The sequence below is a fragment of the Tenrec ecaudatus genome, chromosome 14 (assembly GCF_050624435.1).
Source record: "Tenrec ecaudatus isolate mTenEca1 chromosome 14, mTenEca1.hap1, whole genome shotgun sequence".
Lineage (NCBI taxonomy): Eukaryota > Metazoa > Chordata > Mammalia > Afrosoricida > Tenrecidae > Tenrec > Tenrec ecaudatus.
Window position 1 is genome coordinate 10,545,726 of NC_134543.1, and position 13,077 is coordinate 10,558,802.

General features: G+C 41.7%; 1 protein-coding gene across 3 annotated transcripts in view; it reads right to left on the reverse strand.

The window, feature by feature from the left end:
• Window positions 1-13,077, reverse strand: part of UNC79 (unc-79 subunit of NALCN channel complex) — a 234,320-nt gene that overhangs the window by 154,120 nt on the left and 67,123 nt on the right. For all 3 annotated transcript variants that reach the window (XM_075531033.1, XM_075531032.1, XM_075531034.1), the window contains exons 6-8: window positions 12,365-12,453; window positions 11,733-11,773; window positions 9,441-9,469 (exon numbers count right to left, since the gene is read on the reverse strand). In XM_075531033.1, the coding sequence (XP_075387148.1) occupies window positions 9,441-9,469; window positions 11,733-11,773; window positions 12,365-12,453 (159 nt within the window). The remainder of the gene's footprint in view (window positions 1-9,440; window positions 9,470-11,732; window positions 11,774-12,364; window positions 12,454-13,077) is intronic.

Sequence of the window (13,077 nt, forward strand, 5' to 3'; positions counted from 1 at the left end):
TCTGGAGAACTTAGAACAGAATTTGGAATCTGGAAGTGAGGTGTGCTCAGAATAAAAACCTAAAACACGAGGCAGCGGCTTTGTGATGAGGCAGCAGGTAGACGTCGGAAAGGTCCCAAGGAGATGGTTAGTGGAAGGAAGAGTGGCCTCAGCGAGGGCCTAAAGGAAAGGGAGGGGATATTATTGGAAACTGGGGGACTGTGACGGTAGTTATCAAGAGGTGGGAAGTCTGGCTACAAGCTTGGTCGGGGGTGGGCATTAGGAAATGGACTTGATGAACTAGAGAGCTGTTATTGCTGTCGTTAGGTGCCACCGAGTGGGTCCCGACCCATAATGACCGTGGGCACAACACAACCAAACACTGCCTGGTACTGCGACATCCTCACAATTGTCTCCATGCTTGAGCCCATTGTTGCAGTCAGCATGTGAACTGATCTCATTTAGGGCCCGCCTCCATTTCATCAGTTCTCAACCAGTGGGTCGTGACCCCTTTGGGGTTGAACGACCCCCTCACAGGGGTCACCTGATTCATAACAGTAGCCAAATTATGGTGATGAAATAGCAACAAAAATAATTTCATGGTTGGGGGGGTCACCACAACTTGTATTAAAGGGTCACGGCAGTAGGAAGTTTGGGAACCACTGCTCTGTTTCACTGCCCCTCTACTTTACCAAGCATGATGTCCTTCTCTAGGGACTGGTCTCTCCTGACCACATGTCCAAAGTATGGAAGGCAAAGTCTCACCATCTTTGACTATAAGGAGCACTCTGGCTATACTTCTTCCCAGACAGATTGGTTTGTCCTTTTAGCAGTCCATGGTACTTTCAATATTCTTGTCTAACACCACAATTCAAGTGCATTGACTCTTCTTCAGTCTTCCTTATTCAATATGCAATTTTCACATGCATATGAGGCAATGGAAAACTCAAAACCATGGCTTGAGTCAGGTGCATCTTAGTCCTCAAAGTAACATCCATCCTTGTCAACATTTTAAAAAGGTCTTGTGCAGCAGATTTACCCCATGCAGCGTGTCATTTGATCTCTTGACTGCTGCTTCTGTGAGCACTGACTGGGGATCCAAGCAAGACAAACTTCTTGATAACTTCAACTTTTTCTCCATTTATCATGATGTTACCTACTGGTCCATTTGTGAGGGTTTGGGTCATCTTTACATTGAGCTGTAATTCATACTGAAGGCTGTAACCCTTGATCTCCATCAGCAAATGCTTCAAGTCCTCCTCACTTTCAGAAAGCAATGTTGTGTTATCTGCATATTGCAGGTCGTTAATAAGCTTTCCTCTAATCCTGATACCACCTCTTTCTTCATGACATCCAGCTTCTCTTATGGTTTGCTCAGCATACAGATTGACTGAGGATGGTTAGGACATGCAACCTGGCACTCACCTGTCCTTATTTTAAATCATTCGGTGTTCCCTTGTTCTGTTCACACAACTGCCTCTAGATATAAGCTAAGTATAATTTCAGAGTGTTGCAGCTATCACCTGGTTTCCTTTGGTTACCCATGTAGTGAAAATTTGAGAAGAGAGAGAGGGGGGATAAAAATGAACTAGAATCTAGAGGTGTGATGAGTTCAGAATCTTTTTGTCAGGCAGTATAGGGTTCACATGATAAGAAAAATTGGGGGACAAAGATTAGAAGTATGGTGACTCAAAGGCAGTAAAATCCCACACGAAGAAGTCAGAATTGAAGATGATACCGATCAAAGACGCTTGGATGGACAAAAGGTCTTCTAAGGATGATAAAGGTACGCCAGCATCATCACAGAGAACCCTAGGTAGAAAAGAATGTGTCCCAAAGAGACTTGTGCATTTTATTATTGTTCAATGAAGTGCTTTATAATGCTTATAAATTGATACATAAAAACCCATAGAGTTTTTAATGGATTTATACTAATATGGGCTGAAAGAATCAAATACCAGGGAAACACTGGCCTTCCAAACCTTCTATGAGCAAGAAGTGAGCTGAGAAAACTGCTCAGTGGGAACCGATAGACTACTTTCACTGGGGAAGAAAGGACAACTCAGGAAAAGAATCAAGACCCCAGAAGGTGGACAAGAGACACGGCATCAACAGAAAAGTAAGAGACACCCTGACTAAGGAGCAGGCACACATACCCAGCTAAATTTTAGATCATGAATCCATGATGATGTGTCCCTTATTCCCTCAATGTTTACATATTTGGTAATTAAAAGGAAAGCATTTTATTGTGAATTCGGTGGGGGGTTACAAACCAGATCATCATTTTTTTTTTACATTCAACAACTTACTAACCCTTCCAAAGCACCCCCGATTTGTCTCCCGGTCTCCCTCTTAGTGGATGTTACTTTCTTCCTCACCCGAGCGAAGCCCTAGCTATCATCTAGCCTTTTACTTCTCTTTCTCTCCCTCGTCCTGTCTCCCCTGGTAACCATCTGTTTCACTTTGTCGGAAAAACTTTATCTTAATTTAGGTTTTTACAGCAGTGGTCTCAGGTAATTGGTGAACTTCATTCCATATAACCATCGCAAATCCATTCCCTCTGTCTTTTAACTCGTGTCTGTCTAGTGTAGTGGCCCTATCCTTGTTGCACATGGGCTCTTAGCCAGACAAACAACTTACCCCTTTCCTTCATAGGTCTGCTCATCAAGGAACTAAGCCCAAGGCCTTCACTCACACATGAACCTGGTTTAGATGAGATGTTAGCCCTCAAACCAGACTTTTGCATGTGGGGAGAAGGTAAATAATTTGTGATGAGAGGATGGTTCAAAATACTCCTCCTATTGAGAAGTGGGGTTTAATTTAAGACCCCTCAAATTTGGATGGGCTTGTGGCTGCTTTCACTAATAGAACATGGCAGAAGTGATACTTCTGTGACTTCGAGGCTATAACATAAAAGCATATGCCGTTTCTACAAGGATTTCTTGGAATGTTATTTATTCAGAACTTTCTAAGTGGGATGCATCTCTCATAACAGTGTGACGATGATGTGAAAAGGCCAAGTCACAGGGCCAGCCCACGGTGTAAGTCTCTAGTCAACAATAACACCAGAACCCAAGCCGCAAGTCATCCCATCTCATTGACCAAACGCATTGCTGAAGAAGCCTCCCAAGGATTCTATTCCTGGGTATTTACGTCTTCCAGACAAATCCTCAAAAACCACAAACAGGAGATAGGCACTCTCCACTGTGTCTACCATGACTCCCTGTCTCACAGACTCTGTGAGTTTAATACAGTGGTTATTGTTTAATATTGCTAAGCTTTGAGTGATTTTTTTATGCAGCAATAGTATCTCCAATATGAGCACTCTCAGCCCCTGACCTAGCACCTGGTCTGCTCTTTATTATCAAGAACCATCAATTCAAAAAAATATATAAGCAATAAAATATTTTTCAAAAAGACTCTTCTTGGGTCAAAGTCTAACAATTGTTGTGGCTCCCACTGAGTTTTAGTGGTACATTTGTGTATCGTGGACTTTCCAAGAGAACAGACAAATCCTTTTTGGAAGAAGTGTAGCCAGAATGCTCTGTCGAAGGGAGGATGGTGAAACTTTGTCTTATGTACTTTGGACCTATTATTAGGAGAGTCCAGTCCTTGGAGGAGGACATCATGCTTGATGAAGTAGCAAGTCTGTTTAAAAAAGGAAGTGCCTCACAGGGATGGATTGACATAGTCGCTGCAAAAATGAGCTCATATAGAGCAACAATTTTGAGGATGGCACAAAAATGGGCAGCGTTTTGTTCTGCTGAACAGGGGGTCTCTATGAATCAAATCAAAGGTGCAACACCAAATTACCGTCTGTTTGCACATATGTGGTCTTAGCTACGTGTATTTATTTCCAAAGTAAACTGGAGTGATTTCTCTTAGATTCAGAGTCATCTGAGCATGGTTGTCAAATGATCATTCTAGCTGCTTGATTTCACTTTTGGAATCTTAAACACAAATAAGAAATTCCAAGGGGTCACATAAACTAACATAATTAAAATAAATCAAGGTCTGTTTCTTTTTTGAGTTTGCAATGCTGATAGTGTCATTTCTTAGTGCGGACGCACTTGTCTATTGCAGAAGTATGCAGTATCAAGCGAAATGGAGACGGAACTGTGCCAAAAGAGTGCACTGTTCCGGAACTGTGCCCACCAAATGTTAGTTGGCTGTACTATGGTGACCTGAGTGCTAGTTGGTGCTGGAGGCTGTGCCACCTGGATTTTCAATAACAGGTTTGAGCAGAGCTTCCATACGAAGAGAGACTATGATGAAGAACCTGGCAGTCTACTTTTTTAGAAGATTGCCCAGTGAAAGCTGTATGTATCAGAGTTAAGTATTAACAGGTACTCAAAATACAACTGGGGAAGAGATGCGTCCTCAAAACAGAGTCAACATGGATGGAATACAGCATGGGAATCTTAACAACATGGACAGGGACTATCAGCATGGATTTCACCAGACGGGATATACAGGAATCAAACTGACAACATCTGTGGGGAAAGACGATGGAAACGCTCGCGATCAGCTGCTAAAACTAGGCCAGGGGCCAACTGCGGAACAGACCGTCAATTGCTCCTATGTCAGTTCAGGTTGAAGCCAAAGAAAATGAAAACCGGTCTCTGAGAGCCTTTAAAATACAAACATGAGTCAATCCCACATGAATTTCAAAAACATCTCAAGAACAAACTTCAGGCACGGAATATTTATAAGACCTGATGCACTGAGGGATGACATGAATAACATCATACACAAGGAAAGCAAAAGGCCATTAAAAAGATAGGAGAGAAAGGAAAGATCCAGGTGAGTGTCAGAGAGACGCTGAACCTTGCTCTTAATCAGAAAGTTGCTGAGGCACATGGAAGAAATTGTGGAGAAAACAAGCTGAACAGGAAATGTCAAAGGGCAGCTCAAGAAAATGAATATAATGAAATGTGCAGGAGCTAGAATTTGAAAACCAAAAAGTTAGACCATTTTCAGCATATCTGGAACTAAAAAACAAAAACCCAAGGGGAAAAAAATATCAAGCCTCGAGTTACAATCTTGAAAGAATCTATAAGCAAAATGTTGAATGATGCAGAAAGTCTCCAAAGAAGATGGGGAAAAATACAGAGTTGGTGTACCAAAAGGAACTGGTTGCTAGTCGCCCATTTCAGCAGGCAGCAGATGAGCAAGACCCTATGGTACTGAAGTGAGGTATTAGCCACAAACAAGGCTCCAGGAATGGATGGAGCACCAACTGCAGTGGTTCAACCACATGATGAAGCTCGCAAGCACTCACCCATCTGTGCCAGGAAATGTGGAAGACGGTTGCTTGGCCAACTGACTGGAAGAGATCCATCTTTGTCCCCATTCCAAAGAAAGGTGACCCACCAGAATGCTCAGAGTATCGGCCAATCATTGACATCACATGTCAGTACATTTTGCCTAAGATTATCCAACAATGGTTAGAGCGGAACATTGACGGGGATCTGACAGAGGTTCAGGCCAGAATCAGAAGAGGGATATCATTGCTGCAGTCAGGTGGATCTTGATGAAAACAGAATACCAGAAAGATATTAACTTGTGTTTTATTAACTATGCAAAAGCAGTTAACTGTGTGGCTCAGAGCAAACGTAGCCCTGAGAAGAGTAGGAGTTCCAGAACACTTCCTCAGGCCCGCGAGGAACCTGCACATGGAGTCAGTTGTGGGAACAGAGCCCAGAACACCGCTGTTACTGTAGCTGCTGGGTGCAGGTACCTGGGGCCCGGTGCACAACAGAAGGAAGCACTGCCCGGTGCACCAGGCTCACAAGTGTTTTTATGCTTCAGCCCATGCTGCAGCCTCTGTGTCACCTATCACATTGAGAGCCTTCCACTCTCTTACCGCCCCTCTGCTTTACCAAGCATGCTGTCCTTCCCCAGGGACTTGTACCTCCTGACAACATGGCCAAAGTATGTAAAGCAAAGGTCACCGTCCTTGCTTCTAAGAAGCACTTTGGTCACACTTCTTCTGCGACAGATTGGTTTGTCCTTTTATCAGTCTGTGGTACCTTCAATAGGTTTTGCCAAAAGAGTACTATGTGGTTTACAATCAGGAAAAGCATGTGATAAAATTCTATCCCCTCACCAGACTTATTCAACCGGTATGCTGAGAAAATAATCAGAGAGGCCGGATTAGACCAAGGAGAGTGCCATATCAGGATTTGAGAAGGCTTATTATCATCCTGTGATATAAAAATGACACAACCCTGCTGCTGAAAATGAGGAGGACCTGGAGTACTATCTGGTGAAGATCAAGGACTGTGGCCTTCAGTGTGGCTTGCAATTACTAGACCAATAGGTAGCATCACAACAAACGGAGAAAAGATTGACGCTGTCAAGGAATTCATCTTGCCCGGATTGTACAATCAATGTTCATGGAAGGAGCAGTTGAGATCAAATGACACATTGCCTGGCGTAAACCTCGCTAAAGTATTGAGAAGCAAAGAGGTTCCTTTGAGGTCTAAGGTGTAACTGACAGTTTGCCTCCTGTGCACATGAACGTGGGATACTGAACAAGCAGAGCTTTTGAGGGAGGGAAGGTACTGGCGAAGAACATTGGAAGTGCCATGGACTGTGAAAAAATTAGCAGACATATCTTGGAAGAAGTAAAGCCAGGATGCTCCTAGAAGTAAGGATGGCAAGACTTTGTCTCACATACTTTGAACACGTTATCCAGAGAGGCCAGTCCCTGGAGAAGGAAAGCATGCTGGGTCAAATAGAGCATCATCAAAAAGAGGACCCTCAACAAGACTGACACAGTGGCTGCTGCAACAATGGACTGAAACTAACACCCATGATGAGGAAGGCGCAGAACCGGACAGCGCTTCACCCAGTGGTACAGAGAGTTACCAGAAGTCAGACCCACCCAGCCAGCGTGTCACAACCACATCTCCCCACGGTCTGTTAGTTGTTTTGCTGTTGTTCACTGTCATTGAGTTGGCTCCTGCTTTGTGACAAAGCTATGTTCCATGGGCTCAAACCACTGTGATCCATTGAGTTTTCAATGGCTGGTTTGGGGGAGTAGATCGTTCCTAGTCTGCCTCAGCCTGGAAGCGTCTCAAACCTGTTCAGCATCACAGCAACAGAAAAAGCTCCAGTCAAGTGGTGGCGAAGGGTGTATAGCGGGCCGATATCATGACTTTTAGTTCACGCTGTCTCTGTGTTGAGAAACTTTATCCAAAGAACTTGACCAGTGGTCAGACTGATGTAGATCAGGAGATATTGGACTGCAAGCCTGGTATCATAAATAGATAAGACTTTGGGGTCTCAGTAGGTCTCAAGTCTATTTTTCAGACAAAAATAATATAAATAATTATGTCCAGAGGGTGTACTGTGGTAGATTAAATATAGCCACAACATTTCTACAGCTCCTTCTAGAAAGAGGAGGATTTTATTCCCCCACTTCTTGAATCTCACTTGCTTGTGACCAATGGGAGACAGCAGCAATGGCATTGTGTGACTTCCAAACTTCAGTCTTCAAGAGACCTTACTACCTCCTTTCTCACTCTCCCCCAGAACCTTCAGACGTAAACAGGCCCAGGCTACTCTCCTGGAGGCTGAGTTGCCTCGTGGATAAAGGAAAGCTTAGACACCATCAGCAACCCAGCCATTCCAGCCACCCCAGCGGAGGCGCCAGACACCACCAGCCTGCCTACTCACCAACTGGCTGCAAATGCATAAGTGAGCCCAAAGGAGCACAGCAGAAACACCAAGCTGAGTGTAACAGCCAACCCACAAAATTGTGAGCAAAGAAATGATACTGTTCTAAGACTCTGCATTTAGGATAGTTTGTTATGAGAAAGCTCTCCAATGTACCCAACTGAACCTTCCCAAATAAGTTTAAACAATTTGCATAAAGTTACATAGGGAGGTAGAAATAGAACTGGCCATTCCCAATGATCTCAACCAAATAATGTGAATCTCTTTGCATGATGTGATACTATGGTTCTACATTTAAACTAATAGGATAAGCAAATAAGATGGAAATGAGTTTGGGAAACTATTACAAAATGCGGCTAAAGGCATCTGGGGTCTTAAAGGTTTGACGGTAGACAAGCGGCCATCTAGCTCAGAAGCAACAAAGCCCACATGGAAGAAGCACACCAGCCTCTGCGATCACAAGGTGTCAAAGGGATTGGGTATCAGGCATCAAAGAACAAAAAACCATATCATTGCTAATGGGGGGGGGAGTGCAGAGTGGGGATCCAAGACCCATCTGTAGGCAACAGGACAACCCCTTACAGAGGAATTGTGGAGAGGAGACAAGCAAGTCAGGGTGCAGTGTAGCAACGATGAAACATAAAACTTTCCTCTAGTTCCTAAATGCTTCCTCCCCCGCACTATCATGATCCCAATTCTACCTTACAAATCTGGCTAGACCAGAGGATGTACACTGGTACAGATAGGAACTGGAAACACAGGGAATCCAGGACAGATGATTCCTTAAGGACCAGTGCTGAGAGTGGCGATACTGGGAGGATGGAGGGAGGCTGGTGTGGAAAGGGGGAACCAATTACAAGGATCTACATATAACCTCCTCCCTGGAGGATGAACAACAGAAAAGTGGGTGAAGAGAGAAGTTAGGCAGTGTAAGATATGACAAAATGATTATAATTAATTAATTATCAAAGGTTCCTGAGGGAGGGAGGAGTGGGGAGAGAGGGGAAAAATGAGGAGCTGATACCAAGGGCTCAAGTAGAAAGCAAATGTTTTAAGAATGATGAGGGCAACAAGTGTACAAATGTGCTTGACACAACGGATGTATGTATGGACTATGATAAGAGCCCCAATAAAATGATTAATAATAATAATAATTTATAATACAAAGGAAATATATTTCAAAAGTGGTATTCCTTGAGAAACTATGGTAGTTAATCAAACAAAGATCAACTATGTGACTTTAAAAATACGTGGCTAAAGAAAATTTTAAAGAAGGGCTCTTTAGCCAGAAAAAGCATTGCTTGGCTAGAGAAATCATCTTTACATATAAATGACCATTTCCTATATAGAGACAGACTGGTTATATCTTCAACATCCATTTGCTCTCCACTTCAAGAAAATTGAGTTGTTGTTTTGTTTGTTTGTTTGTTTGTTTTCAGTACATAGATACATAGATTACTAGAGTTAAGTCACATACATTTTACTGTGATTCAAACCTCTTTGCTATTAGACCACTTTCTAAGAGGTGCATGTGTGTTTTTAAATGAGATGACTTACCAAAACCATTGTGCATAAAATGGGTGAGCAAAAGCAGAAATGGACGTACAGAACACTTGGACACAGTGGTGTAGCATGCTACATTATTCTTTTTTCTCTCACAGATACACCGACATGGACACACTGGGAAACCATGGTGCAGAAATGAGGCAGATGTCAATGGATGACGTTACTACAAACACAGCAAATCATGCCCCAAAACACAGATGGTTTGCTCTTACCTTCTTCTGACATATAGCAGATATTTCAGCTGTAAGGGGAAGGTATAAAAACATCAACATAGAAAGAGAGCCCGTTTTAAATAAGGGCAACCATGAAGGGAACAGGGTTACGGTAAAAACCACTTTAGGAAGATCGTTCTGCACTGGGCCCAAACAGTTTCTTGTCAGTAAATTGACATCTACTTCTGGTGACTTTTATTTTCTCAAAAGGCACCACAAAATATCTCTTTCTCATACAGTAGTAGCAAGTTTAGGGTTCATGACGAATAAAATAAAAATACCTGCACACTGTGTTACTTATTCTTAGAAGTAATTCAACCAACCTTCTCGGACTTGACTTAGAAATCCAATCATGTTAAAGTCAAACAACTCTAATCTCATCTCCCTCCTTTACAGAGTACAAAATCAAGGGTTACTATGGTTGAATGACTTCTTCCATGTCTGTTAACCTTAGAGGCAGGCCCAGAGCTAAGTTTCTGGATGCTATGGTGGCTGCTTTGTATTTTATTCTATAATACTGATTTATCATGATCTATTAAGAGTTGCACCCTGGGGATGATTTGACAGATCACACCTGAGAAAAAACAACTTGGACTCCTTACACTTGAACTATCAATTCATATCACGTTTAAACAGTATAAGGCATTTAAGAGAAGGCAATTTCAAACCCATGGTAGACCAGTTAGAGAAAAAGTGTCAAACATTGCCTACATAAGGGATTGACTTTTTAATGAGCAGAGAAGAATTTGCTTTAGTGAGCATATTGATTATAGCCATAAAAAATTGATGCTGAAAAAGATTTGCAAATAGGTTTTTTAAGAATCTGTTAACACTTCTCCTGAAACTACAAGTGTTAATGAGCCCAAAACTTATTTATAGTCTAGGCTATGTTATGTTATTAAAATGGTTAAAAGTAAATATCTCCCACATCCTGTGTGGAAATAATGGATCAGTGGATTCCAATCGATGAAATTTATAAATCGGTTTTGAAAATGGTTTTGTATAATTAATGACTGACATCCTAGAGTTTATCTTAAATAAACTGAACTGAGTGGCACATTTCTAGATAAATAATAAAAAGTCATTGCCATTTTTCTCCCAAAGATTAGTAACATCTGCCAAAGATAACCAGGATTCTTCAACATACCCGATAAGGGCTTTACCGCAGAACACTGGAAATTCACTAAAAGCATCATCTAATTTTAGGGGGAAGAGGTACCTTTGACCCTACAAACCCAAATATTTCACAGATACTCATAGAAATGTACAACTCTCTTTGAATGAAGTAGAAGCTACCTTCTTGCTCCATTCTACAAATGGAGAGTACTAACTAAATCAATTCTTCTCTTCTGGTTGACATGGCCCAATATTTAGAGTCAGGCTACCAAAAAAACATAGTGTAATGGTTATACTTCAAAGATATTAAGGGAAAAAAGTTCACAGAATTTAGCTAACCTAAGGGTTTTACCTTTTTTTAAAATAGGACATGTTGCAGGATTTCTTTTAGAATCTACAGGTCAAGTTTCTTCTGTAAGCCTGACCTGTATAGAGTATGCCCCATCTTTTCCCAGATTTCATCTTTCCTTTACTTTTCTGGGTACTTTAATTCAGGGGTTAGAGTACTCCCTGTGTGCAGAAGAGTGGTCTGTCGAGGAACCACTAACTTCTAAGCCATAGTTTCAGAACTCTAAAGAACTTTAAAAACATTTCACTCTTGTCTTTCCATTGAGATAGCTAGGGATGCTTTAGTCTCATTTTTCCAGAAGGGTGGTTGAGGATCAGAACAATTCAATGGTTTCCTAAACAAACCACAGGAGCTAGTGCTAATGGGGATAAAAGTCCATACATCATTTCTTTTTCTACTGGTGGTTTTCATTCCCGTTCCTGTCTGGCACACACATCCTTGTTAACACCTGTTACCTGTACAGAAAATCCCGTAAGACATATGAGAGGGCTCCAAAAAGTTAGTGGGAAAATGGAATTGGAAGATAAAAGAATTTTTTCCATGAGCTTTTGGAAGGCCTCTCCTATGTTTCAGAAGATTTTGGTCACAGGGGATCAAAATCCAACCTCTACCCCCCTTTCAATAGAGATGCTACCTCATTCTTCATGATTAAACATGTGGGTATATTATCAGCAAAACATGGTCATCATGCTTTATATCAGTGAGTACTCACAGACTATAAAATATTGTTACTGTCTGTGTGGAATAGAAGAGTACAAACGAAGATAAATCAACCTTGTCATTAGCCACAATTACACATTATTCATCCTTCCTGAAGGAAACCATACCTTGTGGCAGAAGAACATCAATCAGCCATTCACTGTGGTCTCTATAAAGAAAAACAAAATGCATTTTTGAGCTGCACTAAAATGTTAGGTTACAGATGAATGTTTATAAGCTGTGTGCCATTTCTGAAAGGCTTTTAATAGAAAGCCAGGGTAATTAAGAGCACTATCATGAAAAGCTTTTGAAATGTCTAATACACCCCAGCTAAATGATAAATTATAGACATTTCATCATATCCAGTTATCTTTAAGTGATACTTTCCAGATGTCAATTAAGCCAACCAAAATATGCACGATTTGTACCAAGCTGAGTCTGATTCTGTGAAACGAATGAGCAAAGAGAGTCCATGGTGGGAAACCAGTCTGATTTTTCTCCATGACTCTAATAGGGCTATTCAAAACCCAAGCTCCTCGGGTAGATGGAATTGTTTTCTCATGTATAGATAAATACTGTAACTTTTCACCGCTGAAACCTCCCAAATGCAAGCTTTTTGTACAATAACAACTAACCTTGATAAGAACACAGACTCGTGGAAAATGTGAGTGATGTAACCGATTTAGGTTTAAATGAGCTTCCTTATCGTCTCCTTGTTGCCCTATTTATTTTCCTTTTCGGCAATGACCTTGGTACCTACCCTGCGATCCGCTGGCTGCATTCTTCACAGAGATACAACGGGGGTGGTTTGTCACCCAACGCTACTGACAGGGAAGGGTCTATGCACATCTGAAACACATTGAAAAGACAGAATGAGTCCTCCTGCCACTGTAAAGCCATCTCTATACCATGAGCACACGTGGTTCCATAACGACAGACTTGCAAAATAGTCTCAGAAGGAAAGAGGGCTACATACTTTACATAGAACCCATTCTCCCTATAACTGATGTTTCCTGAACTGCCACATGGGGTGGGGTGGAGGTTAATATAGTCACCGGGGGTGGGGCGGCTTCATGTCTCTTGTTAGTTGCAATTTCAAGTACAAATAGTGCCAAGCAATCTATCCTCACTCAAGATAAAAACTTGTCTGGTTCAATAGTTGCTCAAATTGGGTGTCTGTGACTTAATATGGCAATTTGTTTCCCCAAAACGCACACATGAGTGTTATCTTCTTTCAGAAGAGGAAAATGTATTATGGAGATTCAAAATGATACCAGACTACTGATGCCAAAATGCTAGAGCAATAGCATGTCTTGCTTTTCATGACGGAGCATTTCAAAATGTTAGTGTTTTATTGAAGTGGGTGCCTCGCGGCTCTGACTCCAGCGTCTCAGTTCTATAGCAATCAGCCAGCGCTTCCTTTTCGTGCTGGCTTATTATTTTCTTCCAGACATGAGCTGTAATTCGATTAAC